Here is a 25,717-nt window from a genome sequence, read left to right as displayed (position 1 = left end):
AAGTGTCAGTAGACTATTAACTCTGTGAGAAATGTAGGCAGTTCCCACTGAGTTTTTTTAAGTATTTCTGTAGATCTCTGTGTCTTGTTCTCTGGGAAAGGTTATAATCAATTTTAGTTTTCTGCTTTGGCCAGTGCTATGGGTCTTGCTGGTAAATACACTCACAGTTGAGTGTACACAGAGGCAAAGAGAGGTGAGGTGGTGGTGTTTTCCAAACACTGCTCCTTCTTCAGAGGCACAAGAAGAGCTCTGGTGTGATACTTGGAGCCCAGCTGATGATTAACTGTGAGAGAGGTGCTGTGAGCCACAGAGTTTGCCTGGGAAATAAAAGGGCTATAAGGTACTGCCTTAATACAAATATTGATAGATAAATTCCAATGGCCTAAATTTCTCAGATTTCATATCTGTTGTACTTCTGTACTGATTTAAATAGAAATTGTTTGGCTCTTTTATCAGGAGGGTAAGTGGGTATAACTATGTCTTCCTGTTACTGATGTTAGAGGGACAGTGTGTACACACAGATACTGGTCTTCTCTATTCTGTGGGAAGTCAGATGAAATAGCGCATGTGCCTTTCATAAAATTCCAGTCTGGCTGTTTCCATCTGAAATTCATTCTGCCTGCAGAGTTTAGCTAGAATGATGAAAGAGTAACATTTATTTGTTCTAACAAACATAGTAGTGCTTGAAAGCCAAATGTTGGAGCACAGGTTTTTTGACCTTATGTGGTGGATACCCATCTAACAGGATGTGGAGAAACTTACAGGATTGAGCCCTGTACACTATATGAAAAGTTCTACTGAAATGCAACTATATATACTAGAAGAATACTAGCTAGGGATTATTTGGTCAAAGTTAAGTGCTTTTTTTTGCAAGTTCTAAGCAGTTTTAAAGTCCTGCTTAGAACTCTCCTGTCCATTGTAGTCTTACCCATACAGAATTTCTGGCATTCTAGATGAACAAAAGGGCTTTGCTGATACAACTGATTATTTCAAATATGAACCTCTTGGATATGAAGCCAAGCTTTTTTCTAATACATTGGTACTTGAACAATTTGGGGAAACATTGATTGTTAGATGCTGTATGTTGGTTACAACAATTGATCTGTTCTTTGAATGACTCAGTAGGTGCAGCTGTTGGAAGTTTTGACTAAAATACTGCAGAGTTCCTATTCTGTGAATTTTTACTTTGATGTTTGAAAGGGACTAATGTGCTACTGGAGCCTAAAGCTAATTGCAAACAGTTTTCACTCATTGATGGAAAAACAACATGCACAAAAGACACAGTATTTTTCTTCTCTAAGTACTTCTTGGGTGTGAAATAAAAATCTGCTATCAGTACATTGATAGTGTAATTCTGGGTATAAAATAATGACATTTTAGAAGAAGAAGTCTTCAAAATGATGGTGAACTTACGGTTTCCAAAATAAAATGTCTGGTGTGCTTCTAGATAAAATAACATAGAAATCATGACATGCTGATGTGGAAGGGTTTCTGTGTTTGTATTGTTTACACTGAAATTTTCCTGTGGTTTGATTGGATTGCTTCACTACAGAAAATACATATTGTCAGTCATTTCTTTGGTCAGCAGGACTGTGGATAGTAGAAGGACTCATGACCATCTAGCTTTGTGTATAAATGCCTTTTCCTTGTAAAAAAGGTCTATTGCACAGAGAGCTTTTTGTTTAGTGCTTAATGACATCCTACTCTGTCAGTGAAGGTAGATGATGAAAGTAAAGTGGAACTGTTCAAGGAGGCTGGTTGTCCTCATTTAAAACTTGCTATGATCTGCATACTCTATGAGGATGACAGAAAATCATGGGACAGAAAGCTAAATTTCACTGATGATTCATCTTCTATTGAGCTAAAGTTGGAGCTGGAGAGAAACTTGAATCTCAATGTGATAGTACTGTGTCAAATTTAGAGCTGTTCCCTTCTTTGGGATGTTGGGAAGGTTGACCTGCAGTTTTGTGGTATCTTATTTTGCAATCTTTTGTTGTCTTGAAAATTAGTATCTGAAATGAGTCTGGAGGGAAACTTTTTGCACTTCTTTTAATCTCATTGGGTTTTTTCACTTTTGAAAACAATAGCTTTTTCGGATGTTGTTATTGAAGATTATTGAAATATTCCTTTCTTGAAGGAGTCTGTACTGCTTTGGGATAGTCAGTTGTCTGTGTCTGTGTCTTTTTTTCTCTCTTTTTGCCCCACCTGTCCCCTTTCTCTCATCCCACCTAACACATACCTACTCAAACCATATACTTACTGCTATCTTAATAGTACAGTTGTGATGCTTGAGAAATGAACTATTTCATGTTGCAGCATCTTCAGTTCTGCATGTACGAGTAAAATAAGTTAGATATGTAAACCACAGATTGGAAAAAATGTTGGTCTTTAAATACATCTGATTAAACTAAATGTTAAGTAAAACAATGCACTCTTTTTTTTTCCTTTAAGGGAAGTAAGCAAGAGGAAAGAAGGTTTAAAAACATTTTGCATGCCACACCACTGCCATTTTTCTGCCTTTATTTGAATCACTACAGAATCCTGCAGAAGTTTAATTTCCATGTAACTAATTAGTTTGTGAACACTGAAAACAGAAAAGCAGACAGAATCACAAACTACAGTAAAATAGCTGCTCAAAAGGATCAACTTAGGCCTGAAGCTAATATTTGATTTTGAAATATGGCTTTTTATCAAGCTATTATGAGACGAGAAAAAGAATACAAGTGAAGAAAATGAGAAATATAAGATGGCAATATAAAGCAATTGAAAAAGAATTTGATACGAAGTATTGCCTTTTTTGCTTCATTAAGTCTCCATTCTGAATACATACAAGAAAACTGAGCTTGTCTGCAGTGGGCAGTAAAATGCAATTGAATTGCGAAGGATATATATGTCTGATGCTTCAGTTAAATTAGGTTTTATTCAGCATCTAATAAACTTCCATTTAACATTTATGGGGTCTGTGAGGTACTTTACCATGCTGTTATCTTCATGTACAATCATTCATACATTGAAAAAGAAAGTAAATGGCATATCTGGGTTTTTTTGTTTGTTTTTGAAATTGGGATTTAATAGTAACAGCGCAAACTGTTAATTCTGAATATGTAAATAAGTGCTGTTGTGATGTCAGTAGCAATTTCTGAGCAGATAAGATAAGCAGGATGTTCAGGTCTACGTGTGGCACCAAACCAGAGCCCTGGTAAATGTCTGCCTTATGCTGAAAACACACTGATGTGGAAAATGTCATTAAAGAAGTGACATGAATGCTTAACAGCAGCCTCATGGCTAAGGGGGTTTAATGACTCATTATGTAATTTGCCTTGAATATTTTTTTTTCTTTTTTAACCCAGAGAGTAAATTGGTGAGAATCTCATAGAGAACGTTAGAAATGTATGCAACAGTAATATTTAGTCAAATGTTAATCAGTTCTACTAGCTGATTCTCCATGACTGCAGAGCAATAGGCCTTGCTCAGTCCTGTGGTTTATAAAGAAAGCATCCTTTTCAGTATCAGCTGGGTTTATTGTCCTTTAACAGTAGAAAGTATTTAATGAATACCATTTATCCTTTATCTGCATAACTGTAGTAGTCTTCCATACAGATACAACTCTGACAAATGAAAATATGAATATTTTGGATTAGACAAAGCCCAGATTTAGAATGACTGATAGCTATTTTCTTTAATACTGGGACCTTAGTTTTAATGCTGCATTCTTTTTTAAATAATTTTTTAAGTTCACTGATCAGGGAAGGTACATAGTTTTAACAACATCTTAACTCATGAATAAGGATAAGAAATTTTTCTCGAATCTGCCTGGCAATGTCTGTATTTATCAGTATTTAGATTGATTAATTGTATTCCTTGCTCAAAGACTTGTTTTTAAGCCTGAAAGCCGAGGGCAAAAAATTTTCTTACCACAATAAGGTATGATAATTTCTGATAAATTTTTATTATGTTGACAAAAGTGTTGGATGACTGTAGTTTTGCTGCTTTGCAAATGAACTTGTAAATCCAGGTCCCACTCTTGTAAGCCCTTGCATTGAGTGCTAGACTTTAATGTTGGAACTAAAAACCATTGTTTATCTCATACTCTGTTTTTCTGCCAGCCCTGAGTTAGTGAGTTGCCTTTTAAAAAGTCTCTTCTTCCTTACTGGTCTCTTGGTGATAAATGTGTGTAATAAATGGATTTTCAAGCTGCTGTTTCATAAATCAGGTGGGCATGTAGTCTTGGTGCACCTTTCTGTGTTTGATACTCAAATTGTAAAAAAAAACCTATGATTGAACAAATTATTTTGCATGAAATAATGAGCTGAGGAAGGTGTACATCTACTAAGAGAACATTTATGGAATTAATTGGGAAGAATAGCCTCGAGTGCAGCTTCTCAGTAGAGGTGTTTTTTTGTCTTTCTGGATCAAAACTTGGGGTTGTTGTCTTTGACATAATTTTTCTAAAGTTTCAGCTCACATTCCTGCCTCAGAAGTAGCACTGAGCAAATAAAGGAGATGTTGAAGAGTAGGACACGGAGACAGGTTATTCCAAAGATGTTTATGCTCATTCAGGTTCCTTAAAAACGGAAGAAATAATCTGCTGTTTGGCTATGACAGTGGTTTCTCATGAATTCCAAAGCACTTTTTTCTAGAGTTTTATACTCCATCCATTTGTGTGCAGTGTGGGTCCACTTTTTGCTTTGTTTCCTTCTCGTTTAATGTATTAGAAGAAATGCCAAAGTGAACAAGGTTCAAAGCTTTGCAAAAAATTGGTCATTTTTGAAATTGAAACCCTCAAGGGATAAAAGAATAAGATGCTTCAATTTACTGCATGGTACACTGTTGTACAAACCAAGTATCTAGAGAGCAAGCTGATTGTGGAGTTACTGTGGCTTGTTGCAGTTCAGCCAAACTGCTGTTTATACTAGAAGCTTTTGAAATACAATTTACTTGCTTAGTTTATGTCAAATATAGTAGTGATGTGAGTGTTTTCACTTGCAATCTGTTACTTTGAGACTAACCAGCACAGTTTTGAATTCATCCAAGTCTTGTGCTCCAGTGCTGTGGTTTACACTCAGCCAGTCACCAAGCGCCACGCAGCCACATGGTCACTCCCACATCAGTAGGATCTGGGAGAGACATATGTAGGGTAAAAGTGAGAAAACTCGTGGGCCGAGATAAAGGCAGTTTAATAGGGAAAGCAAAAGCAGTGCACACAAGCAAAGAAAAACAAGGAACTAATTAGAAAAACAAGGAACTAATTCACTGCTTCCCATGGGCAGGCAGGTGTTCAGCCAGGGCCCCATCATGCGTGACTTTTGAAGTGACTTTTGAAGACAAACACCATCTATCCAAATGTCCTCCCACTTCCTCCTTCTTTCTCCTACTTTGTATAATGAGAATGATGTCACAGGTCTGGAATATGCCTTTGATCAATTGGGGTCACCTGTCCCAGCTGTGTCTCCTCCCAATGTCCCAAGCATCCCCAGCCCCCTCACCAGGAGGGCGGTATGAAAAGCAGGAAAGGCCTTGGCTCTGTCTAAGCCCTGCTTAGCAATAACAAACATCTTGATATTGTCAGCCCTGGGCTCAGCACAAATCCAAAATATTGCCCCATAGCAGCCACTGTGAAGAAAAGGAAACCTACCCAAGCCAAAACCGGCACATCAAATAAGCTTTACTAAATCATTCTCTAATGAACAAGATGAAGTGTTTCTCAGGAAATGAGTTTATTCCTCAATTTATACTATGTGCTAACTGTAGTAAAGTACTGTATATAGCACATGCTATAACATAAACCACTTTCAGGTGTTAATTTTGTACTAAAATCACACGTTATAAAGTGGTTTAGTGTTCAGAAGAAGTAAACAGTAACGGTTTTTTACAGTAAATTAATTTGAGTTTTGTCTTGTGGGTTACAGGTAGGTATCTAGCCAATATTATCATTTACTGAATAATGGCTTAATCACTAATAAGGCATTATGGATGTGTGTTGACTTTGGTCAATTTTGAAAAAAAAAAAATTGTCCCAAGATTTATGTATAATCCTCTTGGGAAACACTGAAATAAAGATTTCACTATATTTTATTTTATTTTATTTTATTTTATTTTATTTTATTTTATTTTATTTTATTTTATTTTATTTTATTTTATTTTATTTTATTTTATTTTATTTTATTTTATTTTATTTTATTTTATTTTATTTTATTTTATTTTATTTTATTTTATTTTCAGAAAAATAATTGTTTGGCCTCTTCCCTAAAATAACTTCAAACTCTTCTCATTTTTAACTTGACACCACTTTGTATCACACTAAAGTTGACCTGTTGGAAAGTATATTTCCACTGGTAACTTTGTGTACTTGCTAAGTCAGTTGTGCTACATGGAGATAAGTTTTGTGTATTTGGTAGTACTCTTAGATAATTTAACTAAAGCTGTTATTTGTGTCTATTTCTGTCTCTTTGTGTGGAATCCCATGAGCTTTATTATTTGTGTTGTAAGTTTTCTTGTCCTGTTGTGGTGGTTTAACCCCTGTTGACAGCTCAGCCCCACCCGGCCACTCAGTCACTCCCCCATGGTGGGATGAAGAGAGAATCAGAAGGGTCAAAGCTGGAAAACTTGTGGGTTATGGTAAAGACAGTTTAATAGATAAAGCAAAAATTGTGAATGCAAGAACAAAACAAGGAATTCATTCACCACTTTCCATGGGCGGGCGACTGTTCAGGCTTTTCTTGTAAAGCATGGTTCCATCATGCATAATGGTTACTTGGGAAGATGAATCCATCATTCCAAACATCTCTTTCTTCCTTTTTTCTTCTCCCAGCTTTGTAGGTTAAGCATGATGCCATGTGTTATGGGGTATCCCTCTGGTCAGCTGTTCTTCTTGCATCCCGTTCCAACTTCTTGTGCAGTCCCAGCCCTGCCACTGGCAGGGCACCATGAGGAGCTGGAAATTCCTTGACTTAGTGTAAACACTCTTCAGAGACAACCAAAGTATCACTGTTATCAATGTTATTCTCATCTTAAATCCAAAGCACAGCACTGTACTAGCTACTCAGAAGAAAAACATCTCCATTTCAGCCAAAATCAGAACAATTATCACTGATAGAAACAATCAGCGCCATCATTTTAACATGCATAAAAAGATTGATTTTGTGTCATGAGAGTTGGGTTCTACTTGTAATTCTCCCACAGATTTTCTGTTTGATTCAGCCTAAATAATTTAATCTGGTTTAGTATTTAAAAATACGTGTAAGTAAGCAAGTAATGTTAACTTGTGATCATTCAATGGCATTGCAGAGATAGTTTAATTGCAATGGTTTTGGCTTTTTACAGGTGCATGTAGTGATAGAACAAGGGCTAATGCTTTAAACTAAAAGAGGGTGGGTTTAGATTAGATATTATGAAGAAACTCTGTACTGTGAGGGTGATGAGGCACCAGAACAACCAGAACAGATTGCCTAGAGAAGCTGCAGATGCCCCATTCATGGAAGACCAGGTTGGATGGGGCTCTCAGCAGCCCGGCCTAGTGGAATTTAGTTCCTGGGAAGCATTATACCTGTCCTAGTTAGAGTTCTTTTCCCCTTCACATAATGTTTAAGGTTTCGTGGGGTTTCATTAACCACCCAAATACCTAGCTTGTTTTTGTAGTTACTGTTACACCTCTGCACTGTTTGGCAATGATTGCTTAGCTGGTTGTTCTCACAGGACTTTGGAGATGATGATTTATAAATTTGGGTAAAATATATCTGTGAGTAAAAAAGGTAGTATAAAATCTACATAAAATTTAAGTCTTAAATAAACTTTATCTTTTCACTATCAGACAGTGTCATTCACATTAGCAGTCTTTATCCTGTGTATAAGGATGATGTACTTGTAGATTAGCATCAATTGAAAAGTTTTGAATAGATGAGTGTGTATTGTGTAGTTTTATTGATTCGTCCAAGATTTCACAAATATTCATTAGAAAGAAAGCAAGCAAGTACAATGTATAAACAATTCTGAAATCATAATTATCTAATGGACCAGTAAAAATCTGTTGCCATAGAGAAATTTCTTCATACAAAAATAGCAATATTTTATGGGGGAAATGTTGGGTGCTTTTGTGGTTGCTTACTTTGGGCTGTCAGCTGTAAGTGTCTGTTAGTGAATATGATTGTTCTAGGTGTGCTTTCCTTGTACTTTCTGTTATTATGATCCTCCTTTATCTTGTGGAAAAAGTGCATGCTCAGTATTTTCAGTACTCATGGAAATGTGGAAATTGCAAAATTTTTACTGAAGCTTTTATTGAAATTAAATGTAAATATATGTATGTAATGGAAATTAATTTGAGGTTGAAAAAAAGTTTGTTAAAATGTGCCCTGAGTCAGGATTGCACTGTTTATCAGGGGTTTTTTTTAATAATTAATCTGATTTTTAAATGAAAGAATTGGATTTGCCTTTGGCTTTAGATCAGTCTTTTCTATTCACAGAAAGGTTTACTTGTGTGTTGTGTTACTCCATTAAAAACATTTCACTGATAGTGCCAGCCAGAATTAATAACTGCTAAGTCTAGCATTTTCAAAGAAATTTAAAAAATAAAAAGGAAAATAACCATTTTTTCTTTTTCTCATGCATCAGCATTTTCTGTTAAAAAGAAATAATTGGGGCAATTGTTTATTTAGTGTCAAAATTGATATTGGCTGAATAACTTTTCCAAATGCTTTTGGCCCTCATAATGCTACTGTAGCATCTCTGTATCAGTTCATTTTAGTTCACCTGGATTTATATATTTATTTGCTTGGGGAAAATGATCCTGTCTGTAGTGAAATATGTATTTCTCCTTCAAATCTATGTTATCTGATGAAATTAAAATAAAAGCTTTTTAAAAAGTCCATTATAATATCTCAGAAAGACTTAAAATTCAAACTGAACTGTCCTCTGTGGGCAAGGAGATTAGCAAGGCTAATAGAGAGTGGATGGGTGTACTACCTGTTTCTTTGCCAAAACCCTGCTGCTTGTGTTTCTTCCTCTCCATATGTTGCCCTGTTTTTATAAGCACTGTAGCGATGTTTGAGGCTTCACTGGCTGCAGGGTGCCCTTGTCAGGAGTGCTATCCATGTACTGAGCAGCAGTCTTCCTCTTGACAGTGCAGGAGGGGAGTGAAAGCAGGGAGGAATTGGGTGTTGTTCCCACCTTACAGATGGGGAGTTTATCCACCAGGACTGAAGCGTCTCTCACAGTTGTGAGGGCTGAGGATGAGCCAGCCAACACCAGAGCAAGCTCCCCATGGTCTCCGCGGTCAGAAGGATGCACTCACGACATGTAGTGAACCAAGCTCTCTCTGCCTTATTTATTTAAAGTTTCCAATTGTTTTATGGGTTTTTTTGTGGAGTCTGCAGGGTCTGGTAGTTCATGCAATTAGGAATATTGCTGTGGCTCTAGGGATTGTTTTATTTGATCTGTAGCCAGTTTCTTGAAAAGAGCTGTGATTTTTTTTTTTTGCCCAGCTGTATATTTTACAGCCAGTGACCAACAGGGCACTAAAACCATCAAAGTGCTTGTATATAAATGGCATGAAAATAATAAGTATAAGGAAATATCAATAATTTCTTCAGCAGCAGCATAAAACAGTGTTTTTTAATTTAGGTAGTATTGATACATGCCTCATATAGAAATTACGAGTGTTTTAATCACTTTTTAGTGATTAAATTTAATCACTAAAATTTAATCACAAGAATTTAAATTAAATTCTTGAATGAACATAAGCATAATAAATTCTAATTAATTTTCTCCCCCTAAGTTAGAGAGCTAGAGAATCCATTTTTGCTGACACAAAGCTAATGCTGGGCTAATGAGAAAATCCCAATTTTAAAAATTGGTAAGCACAGTTGTCCTGTCAGCTGATGCAGCTTTTGATGTCTTTACAAACCATTAGGAGCTGAATTTTTAAGAAGGGTACATACAAATGCTGAAGGTCTTTAGGGGTAGAAGTAAATTTATGTCTGGAGATGAAGAGAGAGGCACAGGTGATTAACAGCTCTTAAGCTGGACTCTATTGCTCTCTGTGAGTGTGCATGTGCGTGCATGCTCCACAGTTAAAGCACATGTTGTCTTTCCTATCTGTAACAGTTACAGTAGAATGACCTTATCTTCCAGTATTTCAATAAACAAGAGTGGCTGGAGGCTTTGTACATGATGAATACAGGTGATAGATACATCCTAAATTTTTCTTTCTTTGAAGGAATTTTGAAATAAGTGGTATATCAAATACTGTTCATTTTTCCTTGTGCCAAAAACATGTGACTAGGTGGTACTTCTCAGATGGCTTCAAGAGGAAGCTTTTTCACGATTCTAAGTTCATTTTTTAATGGACCTTTTAAATGGCTCCTAGTTTAATTGAATGTTATTTAAGTCTTTTACCCTATCTCCTTTCAGTCAAATCTGAGTTTAAATAACAGTGAAAGGGTTAGTAGTAAAATGAATTTGTGGAGTTTTTTATCTAATGAAAGAGCAATAGTAAGTTCAGATACCTTTTCTTGCATCAATATGACTTCTATGATGTGTCTATAACGTTGCTTGCTTTATTTGGCATGAATGTCCTCATGCAATCATCTGTATTTCATACAGCTAAGAAACACTTGTCCTCTAAGTACTAATGGATTAAGTGAATTCTGTAACTGATGCAACAACATTGAATCAATTTCTCTTTGTTTCAGGTGATCAGACGTTAAGAATTTGGGATGTGAAAACCCCAGGAGTCAAACTTGTGATACCAGCCCACCAGGCTGAGGTCTTGAGCTGTGACTGGTGTAAATATGATGAGGTATAAAACCATTCATCCCACTGTTTTGCTAATTGAACCACTCTCATTAAATAGCAGGGGGTTTTACTGCATTATTGCATCTTCTCTTTATGAAAATATGCCTAGTTGCTTTGTTGCTCTCATTCACTATTACATCTCCTGAAGAGCTTTGTTCTAACAGATGGTCAACCCAGGAAGATAAGAGATTTTGCTTACTCTTTGTGTAATGGGAAGAGTAGTCAGAAGTGGAAAACAAGTTGGTGTTTGTTTGAGCTCTTTAATTTCCATACTGGGGATGTCACTTCATTTATGATTTATTAATTTGTATTTTTAGATTTTCCTAAATTTGTATCCAACATATGCATTGCTACAATTTAGTAATTAAATTGTTGTGATATATCTGTTTTTTATTGCATCATCAGAACTTGCTGGTAACCGGTGCAGTTGACTGTAGCTTGAAAGGCTGGGATTTGAGGAACATCCGGCAGCCAGTGTTCGTCTTGCTTGGTCATACCTATGCTATCAGAAGAGTGAAAGTAAGTTGAATTTTATTTCCATCACTGAATTGTTACACAATTTTTTCTGGAAGCCAGTAATATTTTTAATATTATCTAATAACTAGGAAAAAAACCCCAACCCAACAGGATTTTAGATGTTACAGTGGCTGTTCTTCAAAACTTTCAGTTTAGCACTGTCAAACATTTTGATATTTTGTAGATTGATGGGATTTTACAGTAAATGGCATTTTCAAAGTCAGTATATTCACACTAAGAGTGTTAGAGGGCATTGAGAGTGGGTTAGAAGGTTTACTTCAGCTAAATTATATGGGAAATTCGAGATGGGGAAAACACTTCCCCTTACTCATTTTTAAATGATGCTGTTCCTTTGTCTTTCCACACAAAGGGACAATATTCACAGAAGACAAGACATAGAACAAATTGTGAATATATACTTTCGTGTATACAAAGAAAATATTAATGCATTCCAAGAGATTTTGAAACTTTATGCATGAAAGGCTTCGTATTACTTTACTGGATCTTTATACAGCTAGAACACACACAAATAAGAATTTTCTCTAGATGCACAATGACATTTTTATCATCTTATATGAAAAAATATGCATTCTTTTTTGGTTAACTCAAAAACTGTAACTATTTTTCAGTGTAAAATATTGAAACCAGCAAAAAATGTGAGTCAAATGCATTAATATCAAAGTCTCCTGAAAAGGAGGTAATGCCTAATCCTTTTAAAACCCCCCAGGATCAGGTTTGTTTATTAATATTTTCTAGGATGTCTGAACTGGCAGAAAAAAAGTTATCCCGGGTTGGTATTTTGCTTCATATGGTCTTGGTGTGTTTCTAACATATTTAGAAGTTACCGTGCTTAGTTTGTAATTTGTCAGAAAAGGGTGTGACTCAGGTAGTCATTCTGTATCACAAATCCTTTTAATGGTCAGACAATATGAGAAGCTCCTGCTCTCCTTATCCCAGCTACCCCTGCCTGCTCTCCCGACTGGTGATTCATTCTTTTTTTTCTAATTTAATGCTTGCACAACTAATCACTAATCTGGCTGTGTGAAATATTTTTTATAGGAGAAGATGCATCCATGTGCAAAGAAGACAAAGTGAGAGTACATGACTTTTATTCCATCTTACCAGGCTTTCTTTGCTTCCGTTTCAAGACAGACATGGTCCCTGAGGACATAAGATATGACAGTGTGGGCCAGCACTTCGAGGTGGTGCAGCACATCTACACTTGTGTGCTGTAACTCACCAGTCACACTGTATTACGAGAAGAGACCTGGATGCTGCCTCTATAGAGGCAGCTGCCCCTACTGATATCCCTTCCCCTGTGTTGTGCCAACACGAGCCATTGTAAAGCTGCAGCTGATGGCTCTGACTTGAAACCCTGTCCCTGAAAGTGACTCGTTTCTGTCTGGATCATTGCGCTTTTTCGATTTGTTGCTCAACCACACAATCACAAGCCTTGACACAAAGGAAGGGAATACGAGCACACAGTTTGAAGTAGAAAAGAAAGTGGAAACCACAAGTCTTGGCAGCAGTACACTCTGAAATTAGCTTAAACCAACCATGAAATCACTCTCTTCGCTTGCTTGTCTTTTGTATTTCGTTCACTTGTTCAGGGGTTGTGTCAGTCAGATCTGAGGCTGGCAAGGAATTCTACCTAGCACAATACTATCAGGATTCCTGCAGATTTCCTATGGTCTTTCACTGCAGTACAGGGTATTATCAGCAGGTCATCTGGAGGCCTTTTTGGGAGATTTTGATATTGGTGCATTTGATCCTCACATTCTTAGCTGGTTTCAGTATCGTAGACAACATAGTTACAGTTTTTGAGTTTACCTAAAAAGATATCTGGGTATGTTGGAATCAGGATGGATGATGTGGTGGTATCTTCTGACTGTAAACAGCTGTTCAGATGATAAAATTGTAGTATCTTACAGTTAAATGGAGCAAAATTTTCTCTTGTAGCAGAAAAACTTTATGCAAATTTTCTCAACTTACATGTGTAACACTCTGCTAAGGATTTTGACAGAGTTTGCTTAGGGAAGTTTCTAGGATACTTAAGGTTAATGACAAAGTTTTGACAGGATGGTTTTGCTTTATCTTAAACTATGTGGACATGCAAAGGGGGCTTATGGAAAGTGTACCATTAATTTTTGTTGCCCATCCGACTTCTTCCCCTCTAGTATTCATTTTCCTGAGGTGCAGAACCTGGGGGTTTTTGGGTTTTTCTTTCCACCCCCCTCAAAAAAAAAATTGAAGGAAGTCTACAGAGGTTCAAGTTCCAGCATGCACATCCCTCAATTCTGCTATAGCAAAGACAACTCTGTCAGCAGAGTTCAGTAGCCATCAACATACACTCCTCTCTTGGCAACCTGAGCAGTTGTGGAAATAGCCCAGACTTAACTTTTGACTGTGTAGTTGCTGTGAATAATATTAGAAGTCTTGCAGGAAGACTTACCTGTGAACCATAGTGTGGGGGACCTGCATTTCAATCTCAAATTATGTCAGTGGCTTGTTGTATTTCCTGCTGAGAAATACAGATTTTAAAATAATTGGAAACTGCAGGTTGCAAAAAAACTAGAGCTGAGATAAATAATTTTTGCATAACTGCATCCTTCTTTTGCTGCAGTTTTTAAACCAGTCTGCTAGAGTCCATGGAAGAGTGTATCCATGTATCACGGAGGAGCATGTCATGTAAAATGCCCTGTAGGAGAGGGGAGCATCATGAAGTGATGTTATATTGCCTTCAGTTTTTCCACTTCTCTCCATTTTTCCCATTTGTATAAATAATTTCAAAATCATTGCATATAGAATTGATGACAGTAATATATCTTATATTCTCTGTAGTATGGCACAGATTTTGTCTCTCTGAAAATAATTAACTGGTCACATAGCTGGTTTGAAACTTGATTTATATAACAAGATGAAACAGCTTATTAGTCAAAAGCAGAATTTAATGGCTGCTTATGACTATTCCAGAACTTCTTAACTTTACAGCAGAGTTATTTGGTACTGCTGTAATGAAATCTAAGCAAACTGGGATCCAATAGGGCATTCCTTGTGATTATTAATTCTATGACTCCTTGTAATTAGAAGCATGGGGGAGAAATACACTGATGTAGTCTGTTTTGTAGCAGTGTGATGTGGTACCAAGACAAATTTAGATATTTAGAACTATTTTTAGTAAATGAACTAAGTTTTTGATAACATACTACTTACCGTAAGTCTGCATATATCCACAATGTAAAAGTTGTTTTGTTTTCTTGCAGTTTTCACCATTCCACGCAACCATATTGGCCTCTTGCTCCTATGATTTTACTGTAAGGTACAGTATTTTCTCTAACTGGATAAAAATAGAAAGATGATCTATTTTAATATGGCTTGCAATAGAAAACAGTTCCAGAGTGGATATACAGAAGTGTAGTTAATATTGCTGTGAGATGCTTCATAACCTATGTTGCAAATGCATGGGTTTGTCATTAAAGGCCAGCTCAGTCACTATGCCAAGACATATCTGCTCTATCAGATGTTTTCTGCAATCCTTTTCACATCACTCTACTGAATGTAGAATGTTGCATCCACCTGTGACAATGTCTGATAAGAAGATAATACCCTCTTACTTTAGTTAATTTGTTAAAAATTGTTCAAATGTTAAAATTATGCATTTTTATTTATGCTTTTTATGAACAAAGCTTTTGTCCTACTGGTATCTGAGGAAGCTTTAGAAGTGTTCCACAGTGTGAATGCTGAAGCTCTTTAGCTCTTCTTCATGTTCCCCTGGCTGCTCATTATATCTGATACTGCTGAAGATCTCATAGTACAGATGTTTTAAAGCTAATTTAAAGTCCTAAAGAAGTTTGCTTTGATACTGGGATTTCTCTAAGGTACACTGTGTCCTAAGTCAGTAAACCATGAAGTATTCCTGACTACCTCAGTCCCATTATTTGATCTACATTTTAATTTTCTAACATGGACTGAGTGTAGTAGGCAGTAGATTAAGAAATGGGAGAAGCCCTCTTGCCTTTATAAAGGACTGCAAAGTTATCCCACTTGTCCAAATCAAAGTAATGTGGCTTCTGGTTGTGTCCTAATAGGTTTGCCACCAGACCTAGAGAGATTCTGTTGCCAAAGGGTTCTGTTGCTAATTCTCAGTGCCTGTATATGTTGCTAAACCATAAATCTATCCAGTCTTCTGCCATAACATTGTTGCATCCATAAAGTTGCATCATGAAGTTAACACATTAAGCACAGACACGACTTAATTGTGTTGTCATGCTCTTCCCCTTTTTGACACCAACTATATATCCTTCAGGTTTGGCACTACTCTGCTTCATGCAATATTGAAATCTGGTGCAATTTCAGCTCTGACATTCTTGTATGTGGAAATGGTCAGAAAAGATGGAGAGAGCTACTAGCTCACAAAGCATTGTGTCTATAAATGCAGAGCTTGGGGACCTCCTCACAAAATTCACTCTAGGCATTATTTTTTTGTTCAAATATTTACTTGTCATGACTAGGGAGAGACAGCAGAATCAGAGAGATGAAATAAAGATTTTTTAACAGTTTTCTAAAACTGTTTGATCTGGTACAAGTGAACAACAAACAACAAAGAAGGCCAGGTGAAAGTCTTTGGAAGAGGTGTCACAAGCAAAATATTCTGTATAATGGAGAAAAATTGTTGCCCTAAGAATTTGGATATGTAAAGACTGTATTGCACCTCTACCACATACTGTCGTTTTACTGGATGCATCATACACTCCACAATTACATACATGCACACATCCTGTCATATATGCACATGTGTGGACACACACACACATTTCAATTTAGGAGTAAAAATCCTTGATTTTTATATAAAAGGTGGAAGAAGAGTAGGGATTCTAATACATGACATTAATTATGGATCTTGTTGAGTCTACTCAAGGCTTGTGACTTTTTAGCCCCATTTGGTGGCAGGGGGCTGAATTTTAATTTGTAGAACAGCATGGTATGGCAGTCCCTTAAAAACAGATTCATTGCTGTGTTATTTTAATAGCAGTTTAGTTATGATGCTGTTCATTTATGCTCTTCAGTGTGTCTGTTTGAAGCTCAGAATTATCTGCAAGCATTAGTTTATAATAGATAACAGAATAGAGCATAGTGCTGGAACAATCCTTTACTGTCGGAGCTCTGCAATCTTAGAGGTTACTGAAGCTTTATGGTTTAACTGAACAGCTGCAAATCTTAGTCCAGATTGTCAAACTGCCATGTAAGAGGCAGGGTTTTGTTTGTTTCAGGTTGTACAGCTAGTTTGGCACATAATCACAACTGTCTATCTAAAAGAAAAAGTAGTGGGTTGAAAACAAAGTTAACAATACTTAGCTTCCTCCTTTGCAAAGAGTATAATGATTGAATGTGAGTGCTGTAGCCAAGCTACTGAAAAGAAACGTAGGAGCTGAGAAAAAGAGGATGTTGGTTTGAACTTGAGTTTTTACATACCTTGATGTAATGATTTATAATCCCTGTCCAGTAAATGCTTAATTCAGACAAATTTTTTCTATAACATTTCCTTACTCTTCAGAAGAGCTCAGAAAAAATGTAGGCTAATTAAAGAGCACATTGAACACAAATGAATCATTAAAATGTCAGGAAATACACAAAGTACTGTAACATTTCCAGAACTACTTTAGGTCTGCCTGCATATTCTTAAACATTATCTCTGTCAAAATTCAGTTTGGAAGAACATCAGTGTCGTCTTTTACTGGAATCACCATTGGGTATTTTTGGACTCTTCAGTATAAAAAAGAAATCATGGTGCATTAGTCACAGACAGTGCTCACCAAAATCTAAACAGAGGATCTGATAAATTATAGAGCTTCATTAAGCTGGTATCAGGCCAGATCTTGAATCATATTCACAGAATATGTCCCTAATATCTGTCCCTAAGGCAGAAAGGCAATTTTTGTTAAAAGTTGTACTATATTTGACATCATCTCTGCAACACACTGTAAGTTAAACCACTATCTCCAGCTCTCATCACTATGTACAAGTTCAGTAATTTGGATCACAAAGAAGTCTTACAGAATAAGGCTAATCCTAAAATGAACTGTGTTTCACTTCAGTTAGGTATCCTTATTATCCTTCTGGGTTTTTTCTGGGTTTTTTCCTTCAATGTGAAAAGGTGGTTGTTGGCTCATTTGTTCTCTTTTTTTTTTTTTTTTTTTTTTTTTTTTTTTTTTTTATAATTTTCCTTAAATGGAAATTGTCCTTTTATACTCAAATTGCTTCAGAATGTTGATACTTCACTGGAACTGTAATGAAATAATTTCTTCAGAACATTGGTATGGAAACAGTTAGATGTTCCCAGTTAATGCCTGAAGTAACATTGTTGCTCTGATTGGCCTGTATCCACAAGTAGTTTGACACTAAGCTCTCCTCTGACAAAAGTTTTTCTAGTTTGCAGGAAGAACTTTTACAAGTCAGCACAGGAATTAGGGAATAGGATCAGGTGGATGAATTGTGTGATACACATGTAGTAAACTAGCACTGAGTTCTGTGTTGCTCTTGAAAGGTTCTTGGCTTTATAAATCCACATTCTACTGTGACTTGTGCCTGGTGTGATTGTGTGTGAAAACTAGCATTAGTCATTGAGTGGGCTTTTATGGAAAGCAGCCTCTGAACAGCTGATTCACACCCACCTAAAAATATGATGTATGAAGACATAACCTAAGAGCATTAGTAAAGCTTTCATGAATAAATATTTATCATAAATATTTTTTTCTTACTCAGAAGGATATAGACTTGATGAGTTGTTTATTGTGCTTCCATCTGTGCATTTTCATTGAATCATTTCCTGGAGTAACTTGTGAACCTGTTGAAAACTCTACTAGATTTGACAGGAAACTTGTAGTCTAAATTTACTAAGCTTTTGCAAATTTAATGGAAACTTATGAATATGCAAGAGGGGGAAACCTCAAGTACTACCTTAAGGAAGGTAAGGGACGTAGCATGAATTTCACCACAAGTGAGTAATCTTCTTTCTGATACGCTAGCTCCTCATCATGCAGCAACAGACACTGGGACCCGGAATGATACTTGCTACCTCTGTTTTCCCAGCCAGTGGTGAAGGTGCAGGGGCACTTGGTAAGGGCAAAGTGGGGGTGAGGACAAGGTAGAAGATATGCAGGATAGACTATATTTGGGTTGGTAAAAGTGATTTGGTCAGGGAGCACAGGTCTTTGTGACACTGCTATGGGTATTACAAAGTACAAAATCCGTAGCATGAAAGGTTTCTCTCTTCTTACAATGTCTTGTTCAGAATAAGCAGTCCACTTGCAATATATGTGCAGCTTATGAATTGTATGCCAGGTACATGTAAAACAAATAAACTTTAGAGAAAAGAGGGAGAAGTTATACTTCTAACTATTCCAGCATTAAAAAGTTTAAGACGATACACTCATATGCAGGTTTTGGGGTTTTGTGATCAATGCAAATGTGACTGAAGTTGTGACTTCATACATAATGTGGGTAAAAATAGCAGTTCTAAATGACACACTTGTGGTTGTACAGGGTATTAAACTGTAAGGGACCCTAAAAGCCTAAGTGATTGTCTGGCCCATTTTTTAAGTTCATACCACTAACTCTATAGATACAACTGAAGTAATGCAAGCATACCTATTTGTGTAGGTCCTGCTGTGGTAAAACAGTGTCTTAGAAAAATTGCATTTCTCTCTCAGTCTGCAGAATGTGATGAACGTTGACTCTGAGGAAAATATTGTTGTCACCATGGTGGTTTTGGAAGCTGTGCTGTAGACAGTGTTTCTTGCTTTGGATTGCAAAGTTGTTATGAAAACCATCATTAATTTGTCATCAGTGGTTCTCAGTCCTGAGACTGAGAACATTTTTTTGAGCTTTCTCTTGTAATTATTTATATATTAAAAAAGGTATCAAAGCTTCCAGTCAGTCTCTTGAACTTGAACTAATTTGCAGTAGTCTTAAATTCTAAACTGCTGCTGACTTTTTACAACATGACTTCATATAAGAAACACTATATTGTCCTACTATTTTAAAAATTGATCAAAAGGTATTTTTTTAGGTTTTTATTCATGTAAATCTAAAGTTACCTTCTTTAATCATAGTTTTCAGTTATGAGCATCTGTCTTTCAAGAATTAATAGAGGGCTAATGTGCTAAGGAAGGCTAACACTATTACGTAGAAACAAGATTTGTTTCCTTACCTTCTTATGAACAAATGTGGGAGGATGAAAATGCTGAGATGGTCTTTTGCTCCTCTCTCCTGCAAAATAAGTTGTTTATTTTAGATCTCAGGTACTAGGAAAAAATTAAGAGGATTGTTGCTATGGCATAGCCATTGTGCTGATACCACTCTCCTTGTTTATGAAGGAAATAACATCTACTTATTAAACAAACTGACCCTGCTGCCTCCAGTGTTTGCTATTTTACCTGAATTGTTTTGAACTTACAGTACTTCCACTGTAGTTGGTCTGATAATGAGCTGTTCTTGTTAAGTATTGTCACTTTTCCCAATAAAGGCAAGGCAAAGAGACCTCTATGATTGTTACAGAAGTAGTAAAGCATATAATTGACCTCTGTGTGAAAATCTGGGCTGTAGAAAATACGATTACAGCTGACAGCCCACAAAATATGCTGTGCTGTGCAGTCTGTGGACTTTCTCAGCAGTATGTACAACACAAGAAAGAGAAACAAATCTTTGCTTGGTGCCATCATTTTGTCAGTGTGTTGTTAGCTGAAGGTTCTGGGGCTTAATCCTTTTTTTCATGACTGAGGTGTCTTTTACCTATATTTTAATCCCACCTACTCTTAGATCTCTCATACTGGCTGTTAATGGCATTGATGGACACTGCATCTACTGGGACAGTAGCTGGAAGAAGTAGAGGATCTCAGAATTATTATTTTCTAAGAATTTTTTAACAACCAAGGCTCAAAGGAAAAATTTCTTTTAAAAATATTTTAAAAATATGAACTAGTGGAATTGACTGTGTAATGCAGATCTGTGTAGTACAAATTTGTTACTAAATTATAATATTAAATTTCTGTTTTACAGGAACACAGTCTCAAAATTGAGAATGTGCATGACTGAGATCTCTAAATGAGGGTGTAATTTTTATTTAAATAAAGACCCCATCGTTAATGATGCCAAAAACTGAGAAAAATAAAAAATTGTGCTAATATCTTTCAGGGATAAGATTCCCCAGCCATCAAGAAATATAACAAGAGTATTCTAGCCTATATTTTTTTCTTCTCTTTTAATAATGTCCCATTGACTGCTTCTTGGTGCCAACTTTGATCTCAGTTTCTGCAACAGGACACAAAGATGGCTTTGCCCAGTGGGGTTTAAATTATGCAAATCAGCAGATGGCATTGCAGGAGTATGATTTGTTATGTTTCCTAAGTGGATGAGTTTGCTTTTTTAAATACCGTGGCAGCAACAGATTTGTCAATATCTTGTATTATGTTTTTGAAATGGCCTTTCAATTACTTTAATTGTGGTTTGTTTGATTTTTTTTCCTCCTTCTCTCCCTCCTTTATTCTCTCTATAGATTCTGGGACTTTTCCAAGCCTAATCCTTTGCTGGAAACAGTTGAGCATCATACTGAATTTACATGTGGTCTCGATTTAAGTCTTCACAACCATGGTCAGGTAAGAGCTGGGATGCATTTACTTTTCACTTGCCTGCTATAGCACTGTGGTCATGGCTGGGCTGCAGGACTCAGATCCTGAATAAGTCACCAGATTGCAGTAAGCTTCTGGAAGTGAGTCTGGCTGAATGCTTATCAAATAAACCTTATTTCAGGTCCATTTTTATTTGTGAAGCGGTTCCTTGCATTGGCTGGGAGAGGAGGGCAGGACCGACTAAATTGAAAAATCAGATAACTGAAAGCCATGGTGAGCACTAGGAAAATGAAGTATTTTGTTTCAGAAGGAAGAATAGTAGAGAAGAGTCTAGAATGCTAAGCTGAGATACAGAGCTTTCTTCCATCTACTTAAATCGCCAAGTTAAATGTTGGTAGTGTCACACATGATGCTGTTTAGAGGACTAGGAGAGGCTTAATCTGTGGCTGAAATTCAAAAACACTCAGCTGTTAATGTGAATAATTAGAAACTATTTTATCAGTAGTTTTACAGTTGTTTCTATTTTGTAAACAGAGGATTCTTTTTTGTAGTATGAAATGTTTTTTTAGACCAGAAGCTCTGAAAAACTGAAGTTAATTTTTACTTTAAACTGAGAAAGCCTTTAATTTTCACACAAAAATTACTGTAAGCATATTAACTGTTCCTAATGCACTATTTAACATGCCAGAGATATAATTTGCATCTAGATTCTTCTCAAATTCACAGTAAAATTATTTTTTTACCCCAGATAAAAATTGCAACAGCTGCATTCACATTCTGTTTTGACAAAGCAAATTAAAACCATTATAATTTCTGCTGGTAAAACGACACAAGAGAAAGGTGTAAGTTTGGCAAAATACTTAGCTTACTGCACATGGAACCATTCTAGCTAAATGATATCTTGATGGGTTTTCTGCCTGGTTGGTTATTTCTTAAATTCTCTTGCTTCAGTGGTGCTGCAGTAACTGTACACAAGGTTGTGCTGTGAACCACACAGGGGAATTTGTAAGGCTGAAAAAATCTCTCAAGGTTCAGGTTATTTTTCATCAGTGCAAAGCAAGAGTACTTAAAGGCCAGTTACTGGGGTACTGAAACCGAGTGACTGCATAGATGTGATTTGGTTGCACTGGGTCCAGAGGGGCATAACGCAGCACATTTAGGGCTTCACAGTCCCACAGCAGTGCAAGTGCTGAGCCCAGTTCAATTTTCCATGAAGCTGGTGTGGGTTTGCATGTGATCTGAATGAAAAGAGATTTTTTCTTTCATTTTTGTATTGAGGATGTGATTACTTTGACTATAAGCCCATTGCTTCATGGTAGATAATGAATTGGAAAAAAAAGTGCACATGCACTTTTATGTTGAAAAGGGGAAAATAATGGTGTGCATACCCATCAACACTAGGACATTTGTGCATTCAGGTATCTTTTTTTCCACACAGAAATTCTACAAGTCTGATTTTGGACTTAGTGCACAAAATCTATAAATCTGGGGTACATATCCATATTTACTGAGTGCCAATGTGCGTTCCAGACAGAAGTTTGGCATTTGCAACAGCTTTGATATTCCTCTGTTTTTTTTCCATTGAGTTGATTTAATGTATTCTGAGGGTTGGATATCACAGCAATGCAAATTGTGAATTGTGTTTTTTTTAAAGAAGTTTAAAAATATGTGATAAAATTTAACTCTCACTAAGTTAAAGAGTGAACACAAGGGAAACATAACCCCTGTTTTTAAAGGAATACCAGGAGATACCACCTTGAGTATACTTTGTTCAGCTCTGAGTAGGACATGGACCTGTTGGAGTGAGTCCAGAGAAAGGCCGTGAAGATGATCAGAAAGCTAAAGCAAATCTCTTACAAAGACAGGCTGAGAGAGTTGGGATTGTTTAGCCTGGAAAAGACAAGGCTCCAGGGAGACCTTGTAGCTGTCTTCCAGTACTTAAACAGATCGTTTGAGAGAGCTGGAGAGGAACTTTTTACAAGGACATGTATTGATCGGACAAGGGGTAATGGCTTCAAACTGAGAGATCATTGGTAGGTATAAGGAAGAAATTCTTTACTGTGAGGGTGATGAGACAATGGAACAGAGTTGTGGATGAAAATGTTCAAGGCCAGATAACCTGGTCTAGTGAATGGTGTCCTTGTGCATGTTAGGGAGGGTTTGAACTAGATGATCTTTAAGGTCCCTTCCAGCCCAAATCATTCTATGATTCTGTGAACACCTGCTGAATAGTTGCTTCCAGTATGAGCCCTTGGAGTATTTCCCTGTCTTCTGCATCCATCCAACAAAGATTATTTGCTTAAATTTTATGCTGCTGTTCCAAATATGTAGGTTGTCTTTATGTCTGTTCTTTATTAATCTGATGATGAGCTCCGTTATTTGTTTTCTTCATTTATTTATTTGCATGATTTGTGATTTTCACAGTGTGCTTTATAAGGAGTTACGATTTCAGATTTGAACTGCTTCTCTCCTCCGGGGAGAAAGAGAAGGATCCAGGGAGAATGTAGGGTATTTTATTTATAATGGACAAGCTATTCATTTATACTCAAATTAAGTACCATTCTGGTCATTAACCTTTGCTTTCATTCTTAAAGATATCTTTTGTTGTCTAGACAGATTATGTTTTCTTTGGCTTTGCACAATGAACTTCAGCATTTTTGAAGTGCTTTTTGCATGTCAAGGAAAAAATTATCTGCACTATTGAAAGTGTTCAGACTAGATTTGTGATTATGTAGCTAGTGATCTAGGAATTACAAGATATTCCTGTAGAACTGATTGAGCTTTGAACAGAACCCACAGGCAGAGAATAGGTACACGCAGGCAATCTAGTTCTTGTGCTAAAGGAGGCAACATGTGGAAAAAAAATCTGGTCATAAGGAATGTGAAGAGACCTACTAGTATTAGCTAGATGAAACAGTTAAACTCCTTTGTGCTTAGTTAAATATTGTAGTATCTATTTTGGATTGTCTGCCTCTGTTTTTTGAAATAGAGTTTTATCTCTAATATAGATAGATATTTATCTCTAATATAGATAGAATAAATAGGTGTTTTTTGAAAGCTTCCAATTTTAAAAATTAGATGTTGTTTGGTTTGAGAGTTTTTTTCCCACCATAATGTTAGTGTCAGAGTCATAGAAATTTGAGATAACAAACTTCTAGGTGCATAGAAAAATGTGCATTTAGCAGTGCAAAGCATTAACAGAAAAGATCCTCATTATATTCAGGGTATTTCTCTATTACACTGCAAGTGCTGATGTGAGAGTTTGCCAGGCATGTTTTCCAGGAGAAAATACTCCCAATGCCAGCTTTCAGCCAAAGTAACCTTGGCACACATGAGAACAGTGACAAGACCCTAAGCACCAAAAATTTTTTACATTTGTGATAGCGTATACTATTAAGAAATAAGCAAATCTCTACCCTGTTAGCAACATTAAGAGGATGCAGTTTTTCAAACCAGATAGTTCTTTCCAAAGTTTAGTGATAAGAAAACTGGATAAAGTTTGCTTCCTTGTATACACACTAGATAGATATAAGATGTATGTAGAGATTAAAAAATGGCAATCAGCTATAAACTCTTCCTTGCTTGGAGCTGGTAATGCTAGACCATGTAGTGGAGTTGTTCTCTGCAGCTCACTGAATTTCTTACTTCTCTCCTGATATTTACTTTCCCTGTATGTGATCTGTAAATGTTCTGATGAATGAAAAAATCATACGCCTTTAAGCCATCTCTTCCTGGGATTTTGCTGTGTTTACATTCATGTTTACATGCTGTAGGTAAATTCCTTTGGTGTTATTTATGCAGCTTTATATAAAAACAGCCTTTTTCTTCTATTGTAGGTTAAATGCCATATGGGAATCATGAATTAATTTAAAATATCTTCAGGCAATTCATTAATGACACAGATAAAAGTACGGATGCTATAAACTTTTCCTTCTTATCTTGACTCTGAAATTATATATCTTTATTCTGAAATATTTATTCTTATCTTGATTCTAAAATTTATAAGTATATAAAGAATAGAAAATACACATGTATCACGAATGTCTTTAAATCATGGACAAAAAGATACCCAGCCCTTTCTGTTGCAGTTTTAAACCAATTTTGCCTAACACAAATGTAAAAAAACCTGACACTCTGAATTTTGTCTGAAAATCTTTTTTGACTATACCTCATATCTGTTCTTAACTCTGTAACGGAGCCAGTGGAAGGTATAAATTAATGATTTCCATTGAGTCAGGCTTTCTGTTGTGCTGCTGAGAACAGGATTAAGTGTATCATGGGAACAGGAGAGGAATCTTTCCATTTCTCTACACTTCTGTGCTATGAACAATGACATTCCTAAACTGCAAGGATACGTAATTTTCAGTGGGAGTGATGGCAAGTGGTGTAGTGGCTTAGAGCACTTGGTATGAGAAAAGCAGATTAGACATCTGTGACATGCCAGATCAGAATAGGACTCCACAATGTACAGTGCTGAGGTGCTCCCTTTGGAAATTAAAAATGTTCAGCTCCAAATGAGAATGAACCAAGTATCAGTTCTCTAGTTCAAAATAATTTTTTATCTGAATGCATGCTGAAGTCTAGGTTTTAGAATAATTTGTGTACAACACTTAGTTGTAACTAAGTGTGATCACTGAGGATTTGCTTCTACTGTGATTGTGTGTGTTTGTATAGCTGTTTCTGTCAACAAGTTTGAGAGGAAATTTGTTTTCTCTAACGTTCTGGCTGCACCTCCTTATTTTCCCGGTTCTCCTCCCCATCCCACATGGGGTTGGGGTGAGTGAGCA

General features: G+C 36.4%; 1 protein-coding gene across 2 annotated transcripts in view; it reads left to right on the top strand.

Moving 5' to 3' along the window:
• The window catches only part of PEX7 (peroxisomal biogenesis factor 7), a 43,746-nt gene that overhangs the window by 8,620 nt on the left and 9,409 nt on the right, over positions 1-25,717 (top strand). For both annotated transcript variants that reach the window (XM_086877502.1, XM_086877503.1), the window contains exons 6-9: positions 10,686-10,792; positions 11,194-11,307; positions 14,568-14,623; positions 20,858-20,957. In XM_086877502.1, the coding sequence (XP_086733628.1) occupies positions 10,686-10,792; positions 11,194-11,307; positions 14,568-14,623; positions 20,858-20,957 (377 nt within the window). The remainder of the gene's footprint in view (positions 1-10,685; positions 10,793-11,193; positions 11,308-14,567; positions 14,624-20,857; positions 20,958-25,717) is intronic.

Source organism: Cyanistes caeruleus, chromosome 2, assembly GCF_971803275.1.
Source record: "Cyanistes caeruleus chromosome 2, bCyaCae1.hap1.1, whole genome shotgun sequence".
Lineage (NCBI taxonomy): Eukaryota > Metazoa > Chordata > Aves > Passeriformes > Paridae > Cyanistes > Cyanistes caeruleus.
The sequence above is the reverse complement of the archived record's forward strand: the minus strand, read 5'-3'. Positions and strand labels throughout refer to the sequence as shown.